Source organism: Cyprinus carpio, chromosome A2 (genome assembly GCF_018340385.1).
Source record: "Cyprinus carpio isolate SPL01 chromosome A2, ASM1834038v1, whole genome shotgun sequence".
In the NCBI taxonomy this organism is placed as follows: domain Eukaryota; kingdom Metazoa; phylum Chordata; class Actinopteri; order Cypriniformes; family Cyprinidae; genus Cyprinus; species Cyprinus carpio.
The window spans coordinates 21,352,349-21,371,699 of NC_056573.1; the positions used below are offsets into that span (position 1 = coordinate 21,352,349).

Here is a 19,351-nt window from a genome sequence, read left to right on the forward strand (position 1 = left end):
AGCTGACATAGAGACATATTATAATAATAATTTATATAGCATATTTATCATTTATTTAATTTCCATCTGTTATTGCACATTAAAAAAAATGTATATTCTAATATTGTTTATAATAAAATATAATCCAATATAAGGTTTCTGTTAATTTAGAAATAATGTTTATTTTTTTTTTTCAATTTATTATTTTAAAATAGTAAAACGAGAGAACTCCATGACAATATGTCTGTGTTCTCAAAAAACATAAGTAATAAATGTGTAATTTTAAAAAGGAACAATTTAGGAATTGGATTGTTCATAATAGTGTGAAAAATGGGAAAAAATTTTTTGAAAATGTATTTAATCACTTCAGCTCCTTTACTGAACACCATTATTACATAATTAGCCATTTATTGGTGGATCAAATTAAACTATCATGCTTTTTAATGTGTCTGATGTGTTATGAAGTTATGAAGTGAATAAATGTACATTTTTAGAAAAAAAAAAAAAAAAACCTTACATGGTTCATTAGCTTAGACCTTTCTCTACAAATATATCAATGTACAAATAATGTATCAAGCTTTAAGATTTTCATAAAAAAATTAGCAATTTTTTCTTTATTATTCCTTTATTATTATTTTTTAAGATTATTCTTTCAGAGTCCTGGTCTGGTTTTTCTCTGTCACCTCACAGACAGACCACAGTAGGCGTAACTTCCATTCATCTGTAATTGGTTGGCTCTCCTGCCAGTCCCAGTATAGGGCGAGTCCTCGTGCAGGTATTCAGTTCAGGTGTGTCTGAGTCTCAGACCAGGGTTGAAGCATTGGGCAGAAAGGTCACAGTTCGAACCAGGTTTGAGGTTCCGGGGGTCTAAAGAAGTTTAAAAAAAGTTCAGAGGTCATGATGAGGAGGTACAGGCAGGTGCCGCGCTCAGAAGCTGACGGGACCTTCAGATACAGACACACCTGGGGGAGGAGACCTTTCCTTAGCAGACTTGGTATCTATGTGTGTATGTTTGTGTGCGATCGTGATGATTAATACAAACCTGTTGCACACCCTTTGTTAGTAAGATTGTTGATTCATTTGTCACTTTGCAGTAGAGCTCGGCTCGCTCATCCGCTCCCTTTCGCTATTCTATTTATTTCTCTCCCTCTCAGCATCTCTCGCTTTTTCCGTCTTTCTGAAGTTGGATCAGGTGTTTGAGCTGATAATGGCGGCTCCTTTTCCACATCTCACTTTACAGCCCCTGCACACACACACACACACACACACACACACACACACACAAACACACTCTGACGGCATATACACATGCAATCCAGATTTATTATCCATGTTGGAATGGATGAATGAACAATTTCAGCTCTAGCTGGTGAAGGGCTGTCAGAGCAGCGTGTGTGTGTGAATATGAGGAGTGTGTGTGTTTGTGTGTGTACTGGCTGCTCTTCTGCTCTCAGATTTCTTCTTTGACTTTTTTTAATAATTAATCAGCCCTTCAAACTGTGTGGCTTCGCACACACTGACACACACACACACACTATAGTTTGCATTGTGCCTTTCATCAGTGCACTTACACATTACATCCTGACAGCTCATTTTAATAGCATGCATATGTAGATTCTGAAGTTCTTATTGGCTTGAGTTGGTAAAGTCTGAATGTATGTGTCAGACTGCTTATGTTGCATATCTGTCCTATCTCATTAGGGCCATTCTTGCATTCAGAAACGTTAGACACAGCGCAATGAAATGCAGCAGAAAGCAGGTGTCATGAGGCACATTTTTTTGTAAATGCTGAACTTCTTTTAACTTAAACTGTCTCAAAATGTGATGCTATGGCAGGAGATGCTTTAAAACCCCACAACAGTCAAAGACATTAGTCTAGTGCATGTCAAAACCATGCAGACAGATGTAAGGATGGTACCTTAGATCTGTTTATTTCATTAAATGCACAAATTCAAATTCATTACAATCACTTGTGTTCATGCAGACTGAACAGAAAACTAAGCTGATTTAAATGCCATGGTTGTGCATCTTTTGTATGTGTAACACTTCTCTTTTTTTTCCACAGGTGTGTGTGGATGTTGTGGTCCTCTGCGGCCACGCTACAAGCGTCTAGTGGACAACATTTTCCCAGAGGACCCCAAGGTAACATATCCCTGGAATAGATGGAAATGCAAGGATTTTCAGGAATATTACAATAATGGAATGGAATAGTCCAGGTTGCCAACTTGTATATATGCATTATATCATTATCTTGGTTTTATAATAACACAAAATTGAAAAATAATTAAATAAAAATTGTTAGTGTGTTATATATTTGATGTTATTTTTATTAAATACATATTTTTTTTAAATTAAAGAATAAAAAAATAGAAAATTTGGAATATATTTTAAATCACAGTTTGACGAGACAAATCCATAAATTTTGTAATTGATAGACTCTTGTTCATTGACAAGGCAACGGATATTAGCTGTTAATTTTAAATTGGCTGAAATATTGGCCGGATCAATATCTCACTGTATCATCTGCATTTCAAACTGTTTATATTTTAATTTAAGGAGACAGTAGAATTCTGCAAACAACAAGTCTTGCTTATTTACATAAGTTCTTGGAAAGATGCTTTAAATAAATGCTTCTTTAAATACCATATTCATATCAGAGTTCATGCACTGGGATTCAGACACATTCAAGTTCAAGTGCTGTGATCAAAATATATTATATCTTATAAATATATATCTTATCGGCTCGTCCTGTCCTCAGAGAACAGCTTAAGTAAATGCCAAGCATAATAAAAAAGAAGCTGCTTGGACTATCAATCTAAATTTAAAGCACCATTGACTAGCAGCTGTTCATTATTCATATTGTTGGCGAAAAATATCTTGGCACTGTTATTATAAACATATATTATTAATGCTTTAATTTTGACCTTTGACCAGTTCAGCAGTTTTTAGAATGTGATGTACAACAACAACACACTCACACTGGGAAGGCTTTTAACCTTGCAGTTACTCCATATTCATCACATTAATATTTAGCTCTGTTGATTAGAGTGACTCACACACACAGACACACACACATGATTGTTTTATCTGAAGGCAAAGTGTGAGTAATATTCTTATGAGATGGTGTGACTGTTTCCACCGACAAACACACACAGAGAGAGACAGATTCCCTAGAGGCATGTAATGTACTGTACGTTGAACTCGTGTTAAGTTAATTAGCACTTTAAGAGGTTCAGGAGTTTATTTCTCTTAAAGGGATAGTTCACCCAAAAATGAAAATTCTGTCATCATTTACTCACCCTCATGTCGTTTCAAACCTGTATGTCTTGCTTTCTTATGTTGAACATAAAAGAAGATATTTTGAAGATTGCTGGTAATCAAACAGTTGGTGGTTGCTATTGACTTCCATAGTAGGAAAAAAAATACTATGGAAGTCAATGGGAACCACCAACTGTTTCTGGTAAAGAGACACGTTTTCTTGTAAAGTTCCAGTCAAATTCTAGTTTTTTTTACTATTTATTGTTATTTTATTGTTCCTCAGGATGGACTGGTGAAATCCGATATGGAAAAGCTGACTTTTTATGCAGTGTCAGCACCAGAGAAGCTGGACCGTATTGGAGAGTACCTGGCCGAACGCCTCAGCAGAGATGTAGTACGACATCGCTACGGGTAAGAAAAATTAAATACGGGATTAAAAAAAACAGGCATATGATTCACGGAAGTCAGATTTGTCAAATTCGTTTTATTATTTATTTTATTTCTTATTATTTTTAGTTATTTTATTTTCTTAAACTTTTATTTTTACTAGTATTTGGAGTATAAATATGTTCAGTATGTTCAAGTGTTAATTTTGGACCCAGCTGATTCTTGGTGTGTGGGTGTGTATGTGTGTGTGTGTGTGAACAGGTACGTGGTTATAGCGATGGAGGCGTTGGATCAGTTGTTGATGGCGTGTCATTCCCAGAGTATCAAGCCGTTTGTGGAGAGCTTCTTACACATGGTAGCCAAACTGCTGGAATCCGGAGAACCAGATTTACAAGTGCTGGGAACCAACTCCGTAAGTTTGAGTGTGTGACTGAACAAACCAGCAAATGCACTCCAAAATCTCTGCAGGAGATGAGAGAGATTCAGGTGAAAGATGAGAAATAGCTTTGACTGTTATTCTGCCCTTTATGTTATGGTGCTTTTTTCCCTTTTATTATCTCTTGCTCTCTCTCTCTCTCTCTCTCTCTCTCTCTCTCAGCTCACTCAATTTTCTGCTGTATTATTGTTCATCTGGGTTTCTCAAATCTGTTCCCAGTGGTTCAGAAGCATTGCAGAGATTGTTCTGCATTGTTTGGATATTTTAAACATTGCATCATCTATTAAAGGCTGAAACTGAATTTCTCAGTCAAGCTGCGTAAACTAACACGAGAGATTATTTAATATCCTTGCAAAAGCAGGTCACTCAGAAATCATCATGGTATTGACTGCATGAGTGTATTTAACATAGGATTGCCCACATCGTTTAATATTTAGAAGCTTACCAAACAGAAGCTAGTGGAAACAGAGGTTGTTTAATGCATGTTTAATTCTGAAGTGTCAGACAACGGGTGGGAATGGTGATGTGAAACTGAGTCATGGCTGTTTTTAGAGGACTTTAGTGAAATAAAATGCTACAAATGTCAAATATGTACCCTTTAAATTGATTCATTCAAACAGGCAATGGTTCACACATGCTGTATGCACTTGAACACACACTCTTGCTCATCTAATGAGATGTCACACTTCTTTGGCTGATATCAGTAACTTCCTCTTCACATCATGGGAGGGGAATATCGCCTTCACACCTTTGCATCGGAGTGTTTTTGAATCTGTTATTGTGTGAGAAAAGACTGGGTGTGGTTGTGTGTTTTTCTGACATAATCATTATGGGTGTGTGTTTGATTCCTTGTAGTTTGTGAAGTTTGCAAACATTGAGGAGGATACGCCATCTTACCATCGCAGATATGACTTTTTCGTCTCTCAGTTCAGTGCTATGTGTCACTCCACACACGAGGACTCCGAAACTCGCAACAGGTGTGTGTATTAGTATGTGTTTATGGTTATTTCATGTCGGGCTGTTTATAAAAGAACATAATTAAAATAAAATATAATACATTTTATTTAATTTAATTTCCTGAAATCTTGGTTTCCACAAAAATATTAAGCAGCACAGCTGTTCACAACATCGATAATAATAAGAAATGTTTCTTGAGCATATTAGAATGGTTTCTGAAGAATCATGTGACACTGAAGAATTTAGTAATGGCTGCTGAAAATTCAGCTTTGCCATCACATGAATAAATTACATTTGTAAATATGTTAAAATAAAAATAAAAAACTGATATTTTTAAACGAAATAAATAATATTTTTATTATAAAAATAATTGTTTGTTTATACTCCAAAGTTTTTGTCCACTAAGCCCTATACAGTAGTTGGATTCTGAAGTCATTTCTGAGAAAATTCTAGCATCATTTGTTTCTAGCTGCTGATTGTTTTGATATTGTGTTAGCAATGCACTAAATACTTTTGGGACTACTATAAGTTGACCACTATAATTGACACTAATGAGTGCATTTATTTGGTGTTCATTTAGTTAGTGTATTTAACATGTTCTTGCTGTAGGATCCGTGTAGCAGGCATTAAGGGTCTCCAGGGTGTCGTCAGAAAGACTGTGAATGATGAACTCCAGGCAATCATCTGGGAACCTCAACACATGGATAAACTCATCCCCTCCATGCTGTTCAACATGCAAGATAATGAGGACTCCGAGAGGTACAGTACAAGCACACACACACACTTGAAGGCAAAAGCATTTAATTTTTGATGCCGATATTTGCTGTTCGATTTGTTCTTGATGTTTTTTTGATCTGTACCATGCACTGAATAAAATCACCATAACACCGCCACATACATGGAGAGGCAGGGAGGAAGATTTTCTCGATAAGCGAGCTTTAGAGGTCCACATGTAGAGGGCAATCAAGGATATCTGATTCCTTTAAGGTTGTTTGTGTTTGTGTGAGAATAAAACGTGAGTGTGTCTCAGATAAGGGCCCCTGCGTGCACAGAATATTTAAGTTTAATTGCCTGTTTGTGTTTTTGAGTGCGGAAACATCAATCATCCCCTCTGCCCTATAATCAGGAGCTGAAATCCGATCAGGTGTATTGATCAGTGATTAAGGTTGCAAACACAAACCTGGGCATGCGTTTGATTGACGTGTGAAAGCTGGTTGGGAATGACATCTGACCTGCTAATGTCACAGCGGACGCTTTTCTCATCTGAAAGCGTATCACTCTGAATGTATTAAAATGCTCTTTTTGAAATGTTTAATTAAATTAATTATTTACCACAATTACTTAAAAGCTGCAGTTTCGAAAGAGTATATTCATAAATTGCATGATCTACTATACTATTCTGACTATTGTTGTTGGATACCTTACACAATATGCAAATTTTCTGTTCATAGAATTAACAGACTTACTACATTAGCTAAAATGTGCAGTGTAAAACTAGTGCATACTGCTCTGAGTGCTCTGTCCTGTGTTGCACTGAACTTGTCCAAGCATCTCTAATATGACTATTAACTATTAACCATGATTTGACAACAAAAACTTTTATTGGCTCCTTATTTATAATTTCTGCATAAAATGCAAGTTGATGGGTTCTGTTTGGCTGTTAGCTGGAAAAAAAAAAAATCATTCTGAAAAGGATTCCAATGATATTGTTCCTCTGTGTCATTATTGTAATTGCTGTAGTTTTTTTTTTTCCTGATAAAAATTGGGATTCGAAAAGAAAACCTTCATGTTTACTTTGCTTGTTTGTAGGGCTGCACAATTTGGCACAACGTGTGATTTTATATATCAATATAATTGTAAAAAATTATAATTATACCTATTACTATTGTAATATTTCAAACCAGTGAAGAGAGCTGCTCCGAAATAGTGAAAACACTGGATAGTGAGCAGCTTGCGTGTAAAAGAACAGTGCTGAGCTTCACTCTGAAACATGCAGCACATATATTTATTTATTTATAATTAAATTCCAGCCGCACTTAGCCATATGACGATTTTGGTTTTATTTGGGTTAATTGTGCAGCCCTAAATCATTATAGTTTTCGGCCTTGGTGTGAACAGCCCTGCAAACAGCAATGCAGTAAAGTAATGTGACGGCATTTAGTTTAAAACAGTGCATAATATTTTACAAACTTTTTATCAGAATCAGTATCAGAATGAATCAAAATCAGAATGAGCTTTATTGAAAGGTATGTTTACACATATGAGGAATTTGTTTTAGTGACAGTTCATTGTTTATTGAAAAAATTGCAGGAAATATATACAGTATATACTTGAAGTAAAGCAGTATGCAAGTATTCCTTTACAAAACATAGCCACTGCTTGTGGTTGAGGTGCTTTAATTTACAGCACTCTGATTAGATTGAATATGTGACTATTATTGGCACCAGAAAACTCATACACACATAGAAACAGCTGATGTGTGTGCGTGTGCATAGTTGTGTGTGTTTTATTCCAGCTTTTCAAGGTCGTCAGATTCTGTTAATTGCTTTCCATGGGCTGTCATTGAGCCGAAGGGACAAAGAGTACGTGTGTTTGTGTGTGAGAGAGAGAGAGCGAGCGAGAGAGAGAGGTGGCTGGGTTTCTTCCTAAAAGGTCTTAATGCATCATTTAGTACACTTGTGTGTGTGTTTGACATCAGAATGCAGAATGTGAAACCACACACTGTAAACGAAAGTTAAGTACGTTGCACTTACACTTATGTGTTTTTCTCTCAGGTCTGGAGAGGAAAATCCAGCTTCACTGGCGGAGAGTTGCTTTCGAGAGTTGCTGGGTCGCGCTGCTTATGGCAATATGAACAACGCTGTGCACCCTGTACTGGTGTAAGTACCATTACCATGGCTACAGTGTGCTGTAGGCACCATTAACCAATGCTATTGTTTGAGTTGTCACTGTGGTAACAGCAGTGGTTCACTCACTATCCACTTGATGTAAGGAATGCTGATTCCGGGTCCAAGCTTATACTCGTTTCTTTTAAGTATACTATTGCAACACCCATTTATGAGCACTGTCTATTCATATTACACAGTCAAGCATAAGCTAAGCATTTCACAGTGTACACTACAGTCTCTGTGCCCACAGCATCCCAGACACAAATATTTTAACGATTTAAATTTCATGGGATTCACTTTGATATGCTTTGATTTAGCTATATGGCTGAAAATTAATTTTGGCTGAAACAGTTTTTGGTTGTGCGCAATCATTGGCCATACCATTTATGATTAATTAGCGCCTTTATAAAATTACGCATTTTTATACTTTTTTTTATTATGGCCACCATTGAAATGTTTATATATCAACAATTAATTGGAGTAGAAACATAATTATATCATTAAAAAGTTGATATAAAAGCTGCATATTTGTGCAATGTAAATGTTTGTATATAATTCTGGTTTTAGTTTAGTTATCAACTTTTATTTTTGGTTTCTTTTTTTGGATAAATGGAAACTTTCACTTTCGGTTTAAATTAATTTTGTTGCATCACTAATAAGTTTAGTTTTATAGTTATTTTTGTGATTTGGAAGCATATTTATGGGCACGCCACTTCCTTCACACATGCTTCACACCAAAGCTTTTACATGCCCTAACTGTTTTAATGTAGTTATGGTAAATTAATATAAATTACATAACCAATGCATTTGATTCTGCAGTCATGAATTGAGGCATTATTCACTCTTAAACATGAACTTTTATCCTTCACATCACACTGCCTGGACTGCCTAAATAGCTGCACGTTAAAGTCAGGTACAAATGTCTGCTAAATATTGGTATTGCACCATTTAATGTAACCTTGTAACACACACGCAAACGCACAGGCTAAAATATGTGTGGCCGTTTCAGCTTTTCAAGGATGTCAGTTTCCATTAATCGCTTTTCAGGGTTGATTGTGAGCAGAGAATGCATAGATAGATCAGGTGTTGTATGATCTTGATGAGCTGTAGTCTCAAATATGCAGCACGTACTCGTATGCGAACGGTGCCAGATCACTTTGAGACATGCAGATGTTTTCAGACAAACACACAGCACGGTGTTAGCCTGCGAGCTCAGGTGTCCAGACGCTGCTGCTGCTGCTGCTGTCAGCCGCTAGGCTGCTTCCTCTCACGCTGTGGGCATGATGGGATTCATTCATTCCTGTCTCAACACAAACATCATGCAAGAAAACGCAAGCAGCGCCCAGATGGCTCTGTTTTGTGTTAAAGGAATTTTTGTGATCTGAATCCAGCTGTTTTGTGCTTGATTTATGTGTTAAATGGGTTACAGATGCAAATATGTGTCTCTGATTGCACACTCTAACTCTGCAGCCTAGTGACTTTTCGGTCATACTGACACTGAATATTGACATTCATCTTTTTTTCCCTCTGATTTCACATCTTCAAAAATTAAAGTATTTCATAATTTCTGCATTAACAATACCTTTGTTATTTACAAAAATAAAGAACCGTATTTTAATTTAGCAGAGTGCTAAAATAAATAGACTACATAGACAGATGATATTAGATATAAAAACACTTACATAATTTTCCATTGTTATATTAGTGAAAATTATTCACCTCAATGCAAATGGATTAAGCAAACTTTCATTTAACAAATTTAAATTAATTGCATGCATGATAAAATGTGCAAAAATTGTATCAACTCATTTTAATTAAATTGGGCAAGCAGCAAAAACCCATTTTCGAGTGTATATTACATGAGTAGACAGAGCGCAATGAATGCAGTATTGATTATTCTCATCCGGCTGGAATTAGTTTAGCAGTTTTAAATATTAAAGGTACAACTATATATTATAAACAAAAAGATCTCTTTATCAAAAGAAATCTTTAGGTGAATTTTCGGCAGCTTGTGACTGCAAATCAGTCGAATTCAGTACTCATTTCCTGTCCTGCTTAACACCTCTTAACTATAGTAAGGTCTCCATAGCCTGTCCTCTTGTGGCTTATTACTTGAATATCTCATCATAATAGAGCTGCCTTTTTTTTTTTTTTGATCACCATTAGCACTAATGTTCTCATAATTCATGCTGCGCACATCCAGGCAAGTCTAGAGGAACATCAAAGTCATTTCCTGGTCATTTTATAAGCAAGTAAATGGTTTAAAGATGACTATATCATTATGACACAGAATTTCATGAAATAAAACCACCAAAACAAGTTTTATAATGCCTTGAAATGTGATTTAGGTATTTAAAATACACTGTTTTGAATTTGAGAAAATGTATTTATTCAAATTTTTGTATACATCACCATTCAAAATCATTTTGAATGATTTCTGAAAGATCATAGACTGGAGTAATGGCTGTTGAACATTCAGTTTTACCAGAATTAATTACATTTCAAAATATATTCAAATAGAAAACAGTTTTTTAACCCATAGCATTACAAAGATATTAACATTTCTATGATTTAAGTTAATGAATAAATGCTCTGTACTGTAGGTCTGTATATGCAAATGTCTGTCTGAATTTAATGTCAGCTGAAGGTGAAACTTTAGATTCGGAGTTGAAGATGAACTGCTTTGACTTTGCTTCGTGTGTAAATGAGCAGTTCTCAGTCTGACTGCTCTGACCTGGTCTCCATCTGCAGCTTATTAGCACACAATTCAGACACATGCAGCCGTATGCTCCGTGTGTGTGTGTGTGTGTGTGTGTGCGGACACTCACAGGGCTCATTAATGAGACCGTTTTGGCTCATCTCAGTCATTGGCCAATTAGTGCTGAGTGAGACATTTGTAAAAGGTAATATCAAAGCGCCAAGGGGCTCTCAAACGCGTCTCTTTCTCCATCACACCGGCTCACCTTCTCCATCACATCTCTCCGCCTGTCATGTCTCGCTCTTTCTCTCGCTCTCTCCTAATTTAACTGTGCGTGGTGCGCTCTGTATTTATTAAACTTGTGTGAGGTTTTGTTGAGGGAACATTGAGCTCCAGGGCATATATCTGTACCTCTGATAACACATAAAGCTGGTGTTCGGTGAGACAGACAAGGGTGCGAGAGCTTTTTTTGGGTCGAGGGGGATTTCAGGCGTTCTAAAAATAGCTCGCATCGGATGGGGGGTGAGATCAGATTGACGTTACCATGGTGACAGCAGGAAAGGAGACGATGGTGGCATAGAGGTTTTAGAGTTAGATCAGACTGCGGAAAAGAGGAGAGATAAAGGTGAGGAAACAGGATTTGTGATGTGGTGAAAGATTGCTCAAGTTTTCCGCATGACAGCTGCTGTTGAGTGGAAGCACCGTGTCCAACGTAACAGACAGCGGTGCCAGAATTGACCCCAAAAAAAAAATCACAGACTGTGAATGTGGACGCCTGGTTGCACATGAACCTTTAAAGACTCCAAACTAGCTTATTTATGGAATTTGAGTTCCAAACCTGTATGACTTTTTTCCTTCGGCAGAACGTTAAAAGATATTTTAAAAAAGGCTGGTATCAAACAGTTTTGGTGACCATTTGTCACTGATTTATAGATGAAAAACACTGAGACATTTCTCAAAATATCTTCTTTGGGTTGCACAGAAGAAATATAGTCATAGAGGTTTGAAACAAAATGCGGGATAATGACAGAATTTTTATTTTGGGGTGATCTATTTAATTAAGTGTTGTTGTTGTTGTTGTGTGTGTGTGTGTGTGTGTGTGTGTGTGTGTGTGTGTGTGTTTTGGAAAAATTGGAAAAGGATGCAAATATACTACTTGAATCATCTCTACTTCACTTTTATAAATGACACCCATTAACCCTTTTTTAGATAATTTCCATAAAATGAATAAAAAAACATCCAAACACAGATTCTCCATAGATTTACATTAGAAAATGCTAAAAGCTTGTTTAAGAAAATTGTGGAGGGCAAAGATTACTAACGTAAAATTGGTCAGTAATTATTTATTTAGCAAGGGGTAAATTCAGCATATTTAAATATGGCAGTTTTCAAAATTTCTTATGCTCAAATAGCATTTAAAGCATATATTCCAGGTTGCAGTCTCAAGCACACATTTCTAAACAATGACTACGATTTGTTGATTGGCTATTTTTTCTTAGAAGCCGGGACTTATTCCATCATATTACACATTGCACTCTCTCCCATTTATAATATGAGTGAACCATTTTGGTGTGTATGGATAATCATGTACTCAATACTAGTGTAGTATCGGGGGTTTGAAAACTTTATCAAATATTTGATAAACACAGAGAAAGGGAAGACATCTTATACATGACTATCAATGAATTGTCAGTAAATATGTTGTCTTATAAGAGGTCCTAATAAACAGCTTTATTTTCCTGCAGGCATTTAGACAACCATCATCTGTGGGACCCGAATGATTTTGCTGTTTCCTGCTTCAGGATAATCATGTACTCAATACAGGTAAAGCTACCAGATTCTCACTTCATCTCTTTGTGTTAATCCTGTGTGACTGTTGCAGCATTTAATGATAATGGAGAGAAAATTCACTTCTACAGCATGTGTAATGAAGTGTGTGTGTGTATGTGTTTCAGGCCCAGCATTCTCACCATGTGATCCAGCAAGTGTTGTCTCACCTTGACACCCATAGTAAGAACACCCCACGTGTGAGGGCAGGTATCGTTCAGGTTCTGCTGGAGACGGTTGCCATAGCAGCCAAGGGCTCCATCGGTAAGACTGAGTACTGATCACCTAAGACAAGCATCATGGTTATTACTGCTCATACTTTGTGTGAGATTTAGAAACCATTAACCCATTTTCATATTCTGGCTTTGAAGAAACCATCTTTTTTTTTTTTTTTTTTAAGATTTAGTGCTTTAAGAAACTTTTCTTATTATTATCAATGTGGAGAACAGTTGTTCTTGTTCATATTTCTGCAGAAACCGTGTTACATTTTTTTCAGGATTCTTAAATGAATAGAAATTTCAAAAACTGCTTTTTTTTGGTAACATTAAAAATGTATTTACTGTCACTTTTAATCAGGTAAATGTACCCTTTTGAACGGCAGTGTACGGTTTAAATGTAAAAGTCTACTTGTTGCTGTTTTACTCTCATCCTAAAATCATTATGGTCATTTCTTTCATTTTTTAATGTCATCCTGTTTGTTCTTTTGCTTGTGTGTAGATGCCGAAAATAACAAACTACATTTCCGCTTGTCATTTCATTATCTCTTCTGATGTTCATTCCTCGTTGTCTTTTTCTTTATTCCATGTCTCTTTCCTGAAACCTGTTTTTTTCTCACAGGTCATATTGCACATAATCAAAACAATGCTTACACGTTTCTCAGTCCCATCTCTTCACCACCCAATCTGTGGTTGGGTATGTTAACTAACAGCCGGCACCCAGTCAAAACCTTCAGGCGGTCACTAAATTGGGCGTGCCTATGGTGAACTAGTGCACTCATTAGGGGTCCGTCATGTGGTTTTTATGGTGTATTGATTACTTAATGTCTGTTTGACAAGTGACTGAAGGTTTTGAGGGTTTGCTGTGTAGAGAAACTGTAGCGCCCCCTAGCAGTGCTCTTTAGTTCCTGTGTCTAGTTTGAGTCACATGGTCTGATGTTTTTTTTAATGTGGTTTTTAAAGGGATGGTTCACCAAAATGGTAATTTTGTCATCATTTTCTCACCCTCATGTTGTTCCGAACCTGTATGAGTTTCTTTATTATGTTGAACACAAAAGAAGATATTTTGACAAACTTTTGACGGTAGCCATTGACCTCCATAATACTATGGAAAAATTACCAAGATATCTTTTTGTGTGTTCAGCAGAAGAAAGAACAACATGAGGGTGAGTAAATGATGACAAAATGTTAATCGAACTATCATTTTAATATCATACAGTGGTTATTCGGTAGGTCCAGACAGTATGTGATGTTTTAAGCATATTCTGTGCTGATTTTGAAGTAAAATCTGCACGATTCTGAATATTTACTTTTGTGCTGTTTGTGTGCTTATTCTCAGGTCCCACAGTCCTGGAGGTGTTTAACACCTTGCTAAAGCATCTGCGTATGAGTGTGGATTTTGAGCTGGGTGACGGTTCCCGCAGGAACTCCGCGAGCAGTCATTCCTCCACCCGCACCAAAGAGAGCGAGGAGCGGATCGTCCAGAACGCCATCATCCAAACCATCGGTGATAGCTTGACATGCTCACTAAAATCTGATCTCTTGTTATGTCCACATACTTAACCCATTCAATAAAATGGATTTGTGTGTGTGTCTAGGTTTCTTTGGAGGAAATCTTCCTGATTATCAGAGAGCTGAAGTGATGATGTTCATTATGGGGAAAGTTCCTGTTTACGGCACGCCATGTCACACGCTGGATACCGTCAAGATCGGGTAGGACAGTGTGTGTGATTCTACATTCGTCATGGCAGTTGTAGTGTTTGGAGAAAGTTTAAGTGTGCATTTTAAACTGTCACATGCACATTTGCAACATGCAAATAACTTAGGGATGTCAAAAGTGCGTCTTCAGTGAGTGTAAACAGACAAATCAGACCACGAAATATTGCGGTTACAGATTTAAAAAAAACTTTAGGCACTGTTTATTTCATTTGTCTCTTTGTTTAGTTGTTTTTATTTGTACTATTCCTTGTTTTGTTCTGTATTGTACTGTATTACTATTTACATATGTTGAATAATGTTTTAGTCTAATATAATAATCACAAATAATATTTGTGATTCATCATATAATAAAGATCCATCAAATTTCATTTTCCTTGATTTTGCTACCAACTACTGAAATGCCTACTACTATGCACATACATTTTAGCGTGTATAGTTTGCAAATAGGGCTTGAGCCATTGTTTACAGTATGTAAAAATGGAAACTCAAAATCAAAGATTTTAAATTATCTCCTCTTTCTTTCTCAGGCATCAGGGCACTAAGAGAATCCAGGCAATGCTGTTAAGTTCTCTCATTATGGTAAACCTCTTTTCTTTTGTGTGTGTGTGTGTGTGTGTAAGGTAGTGATGATGAAGTGAAACTAAAGGTGTGATCACATTTTTCCTTGCTCGCTGAATTTTTACGAGCAAAATGCATTCAATAGGAATCCACGCAGTCTGTAATTTTGCATGATGGCGAAAGATTTCCTCGCGCAAATCTAGCATTAGGTTCACTCGATCAAATTAATTTGTCGCATTGACTTACAGAAAGCTGCTCAGTTTGAAAGTGACTTCTGTGTGAGCTCTGCTTCATACATCACTGTCGACAATAGACGACTGACTCACTTTGCTAGAAAAAAAAAAATCGCCAACATTTTGCTAATGTAACCGCACCTTAAGGCTTGTATCAGGCATCATTTCAGAGTTATCAGACTAGTGAATATATATTAGAATTATATTCTGTCTCTGAGCTTGTTAGTAAAAACCCTCCACTCTCTCCTGGAGGGAGTTTCTGAAGGTTCCTAGACAGCAGACTGCACGGATCATAACATTAGATTACAGCTGCATGTGGTGCTTTGTGTCATTTTTCTTTTGCTTCTTTTTCTAATTTTGTCTTTAGTCTGGTTTATGGCTGGTTTTTGACAGGGCAAATTTTCAGGCACTGTTGCCCAGCAACAGACAGGAAATGGGCCGCAGGTTGAGATGTACAATTGTTATTTTGGGTGTCAACAGCTTTTGCTCTCCTTCCTTCACTGCTGGCCATTTCTATGAGCACAACAGTGTTTCTAGAGTTACTAGTGTAAAAATGTACTATATTGGTGGTGCTGTTCTTAACTGATGGATTCTTTCTGTGTGTTTGTGTAGGTTACGTCAGGGTTTAAGTGTAAAACGATGTGTGCTGGCCTGCCTGTGTCGTTTCTGGAGCCGTTATGCTCCATCTCTTTGATGGAAGACAGTGAACTCCGGCAGCTCGTCTTGGAGATTCTGCACAACATCATTGATCGCCATGACAACAGAGCCAAACTCAGAGGGATCCGGTATGAATGCACACTTAACACCCTAAAGTGAATGTGTGAAAACTAGGGCTGTCAAAAGAGAATGCGTTCACACATGCAATTAATTAAATTATTTAACACCGTTTTTAATGCTGTATATATATATATATATGCATTTATTCAGTTTGACACATAACTGTTCCATTATTTTCTGTGGGATTTGTAAAACCTCATTAAAGGAGCTGCAGCACAAGCGTTTATGAGCATTTATCCATTTTTATGGGTTATTTATCTATACATCAAACCCAGATGGGATGTTTACCTTCTTTTTTGCATTTTTTGTATGTTGAAATTCTTTTTTTTACGCTGAAAATGTTATTTACTCAATGTTGTTTTAAAAGTCAGTATGTGATCTCTCTTTTATAGACAATACATTTTTTTTATTATTATTTAAGAAAGCAAATGTAGACCAGGTCAAACTTCAAAAAGTACACAAAAGCATCATAAATGTATCATGAATCTAATTTGTTTCACTATAGTGCAATATATTCCACTATTTTTGCGTGAACTACTCCTTGAAAGAATCATAAGATCAATCACTTTTTAAGCCATATTTCAAGTAATGAAAACAACTTTTAAAGTTTAATAGTTTTAGTTAACAATAACAACATAACTCTGGTGTCAGCAGTTTTAGGTAAGCGTGTGTGTTCTGATGCATTTGCCTCAGAATAAACGCTTACTGAACCATTTCCTTTGTGTTTGTGTGCAGGATTATTCCTAATGTAGCTGCTTTGAAGATCAAGAGAGAAAAAATCTCCAAACAGGATGTGGTCTTCATGAAAAAGGTCCAAGACTTCATAAACACACACAGACGTCACAACTACACACACATGGAGCCGCAGCCCTTAAACTGTTGATCTCTCTCCCTCCAGCATGGGCAGCAGCTATACAGACACATCTATCTGGGCTGTAAGGAGGATGATAATGTGCAGAAGAACTTTGAGCTGCTTTTCACAGCTCTGGCATTGATCACTATTGAATTGGCCAACGAGGAGGTGGTGATTGATCTCATGCGTCTGTCCATCGCCCTGCAGGTATGCTCACCTACACTGACATTTCTTCATTTAGCAGACGCTTGAATCCAAAGAGACTTGCCAGAAGCAATTTGTCCAAGATTTCCTATTTGTTATGCTAAACTCTGTTTTGATTGGTTGAAGGATATGGCCCTGGTCAATGAGGAGAACATGCCAATGTTTATTCGCTGTGGAATCATGGCATTGGTTGCCGCATACCTCAACTTCCTCAGTCAGATGATTGCAAATCCCCCTTTCTGCCAACACGTCAGCAAGGTAAATGTGCGCACATGCTTATAGCACACACATATCCTACATACAACATCCTATAACTCCTTTTCTTCCTGTCAGGTGATTGAGATGAGAAATCTAGATGCTCCGCACCTTCTGCCTGAACACGTCTTCAGAGAGAAGTGTGTGTGAGTATTTCTGTGAATGTGTTTGTTCTTAAGGAGAAAGCCACTAATCAGCTAAAATTAGAGGGTTTTTTTTTTATTTATTGATATCAGTCGATATGGGATAATTAATTATGCTTACCTTTGGCTTCATCTAACACTCACTTAAAGTTAATCTCTAAAAACGTAATATTTAGCTGAGCTCAAAATAAATATAATTTTTTTCATGCTGTACATTATAATGTTCTTGAATTTACTTTAGCCTTTAAAAATTATTGATTTATTTTAAATGCAACCCTTTTTTAACCTTTTAATATCGGCCATAGCTTGAATCTGTTGATTTTATTAATGTATAATAACAATGCCATGACTCATTCCAGGACTCTTTCCTTGTGTGTATCTGTATGTTTGTGTGTGTGGATCAGGCTCCCAGACTCTTTAGACCGGGACGACGTTGGTTTGTATTTTCAGACGGCTGATCTGGCAGAAGCTCTGTCTGTACCTGGATATAACGTAGAGAGACTGGCCATACCGTACATACCGCAAGTTACAGGTAAACACTATTCTGTGCTTTACAAATAGTCAGACGTTATCTGATTTAATTTAATATTAAAAATTAATTCTTAAGCAGCAATATTACATGCTGCTAATTAACCCTATATTGACATTTAATTTTTTGTAACGTTTTTAAAAAATCCAATCAAATCACAGTGGGTAAAATAAATTCTTGTCCTGTTTTTTCTCATTGAATATTTTATTTCAGATGAAAATATTTCACATTATGAAAATAAAATGGTTGTGAATGCCATTTCGTGCTGTCTTTAAGAACCTAATCTTACTTAAAGCTGCAATACACTACACATCTTTTGCCCATATTTTTGGCCTGATCTGCCGCCTCTGTGTCTAGTAGCTGAAAGTCATACCCAGCCTGCAGATTTTGAGCAGTAGTAGTTGACAAATTTGGTTCCATCCAGTTAGAGGATATGACATGTTTGATATTTTGAGTTGATTTTAATACAGATAGTTTTCATTTGTCATGCATATCCTAGAAACCAAACACGTTTCTGTATGAGTTTATTATGTTTGGAAAGTCTGGTAGTGTTTGATCCTCAGTTTTTTAGTGTATGATTCACAGTTTTTCTCTGTATCCACTTACAAAGTTGGCAAGTGTATGATGCCTAGTGTTTTAAAATCTGTCATGTAGTGTATTTCAGCCAAGAACTTGTGCTAAAATTAATCACCAAGTCCCTCTAAACCTCTAAAATAATAGTTTTACTGTTAATACTAACTTCCTGAAGATCATTTCTTGTCACATGTGAATTCATCCATTTCATTCACTGTTGCCTTCTCTCTGTCTGTGTGTTTGCACTGTAGTCCTTTACACGGTAGGAAAGATTCTGCACAGATGCAGACAGACATCCAGAGGTACCATCAGTGAGTTAGTGAGGTCACCTGTCCTAGTTTGTGTGTATAGAAAGTTTAGTGAATAGCACGAATATTTAGTTAGTTTCTCCCTAGCCCAACCGGAAGTTTACCACTGTTACATATGTAGCATCCTCTGCTCTGTAGCAACCGTGACAGATTTCCTGTAGCTCCTGAATGTGCTGTTAAAAGAATTTCTGCTTTAGGATGAAATATACAGCAGGTATGTTGTGTAATGAGATAAATTGGTACTGTTTGGTGTTTTGTACGCTGCTGTCGTCTGGATGGTTTTACTGGTAGGTTAAAGAGAAAACACACACCGCTTTGAGCTCATAGTTCAGTGGCTTGGGTCAAAGGGAGAGTGCTGATGAAGCATCATTTGACATTTTATTGGAATTTTTGGACCTCACTTTCTATCTGCTACAGAACTAGAGAAAGTCTTTGAGTAGAGGGTTTATTTTACACACAAATTTGGTCACAGATTCCAGTGCTGATTTGATAAATAGATATTATTATTAATATAACAAAGAATTGGTGAGATTTTCATTAATATTCATTGCAAA

General features: G+C 36.6%; 1 protein-coding gene across 5 annotated transcripts in view; it reads left to right on the forward strand.

The window, feature by feature from the left end:
• Nucleotides 1-19,351, forward strand: part of LOC109061535 (protein EFR3 homolog A-like) — a 32,315-nt gene that overhangs the window by 8,289 nt on the left and 4,675 nt on the right. For 2 of the 5 annotated variants that reach the window (XM_042778369.1, XM_042778385.1), the window contains 17 exons: nucleotides 2,045-2,121; nucleotides 3,521-3,648; nucleotides 3,886-4,036; nucleotides 4,916-5,037; nucleotides 5,627-5,776; nucleotides 7,792-7,896; nucleotides 12,349-12,427; nucleotides 12,559-12,694; nucleotides 13,985-14,152; nucleotides 14,244-14,358; nucleotides 14,892-14,943; nucleotides 15,768-15,940; nucleotides 16,668-16,743; nucleotides 16,831-16,992; nucleotides 17,116-17,247; nucleotides 17,323-17,390; nucleotides 17,792-17,919. In XM_042778369.1, coding sequence (XP_042634303.1) covers nucleotides 2,045-2,121; nucleotides 3,521-3,648; nucleotides 3,886-4,036; nucleotides 4,916-5,037; nucleotides 5,627-5,776; nucleotides 7,792-7,896; nucleotides 12,349-12,427; nucleotides 12,559-12,694; nucleotides 13,985-14,152; nucleotides 14,244-14,358; nucleotides 14,892-14,943; nucleotides 15,768-15,940; nucleotides 16,668-16,743; nucleotides 16,831-16,992; nucleotides 17,116-17,247; nucleotides 17,323-17,390; nucleotides 17,792-17,919 — 2,022 coding nt within the window. Of the gene's footprint in view, nucleotides 1-2,044; nucleotides 2,122-3,520; nucleotides 3,649-3,885; nucleotides 4,037-4,915; nucleotides 5,038-5,626; nucleotides 5,777-7,791; nucleotides 7,897-12,348; nucleotides 12,428-12,558; nucleotides 12,695-13,984; nucleotides 14,153-14,243; nucleotides 14,359-14,891; nucleotides 14,944-15,767; nucleotides 15,941-16,667; nucleotides 16,744-16,830; nucleotides 16,993-17,115; nucleotides 17,248-17,322; nucleotides 17,391-17,791; nucleotides 17,920-17,952; nucleotides 17,955-18,740; nucleotides 18,792-19,351 lie in introns of those variants that run through there. The other 3 variants (XM_042778397.1, XM_042778393.1, XM_042778376.1) reach the window with 3 other exon arrangements.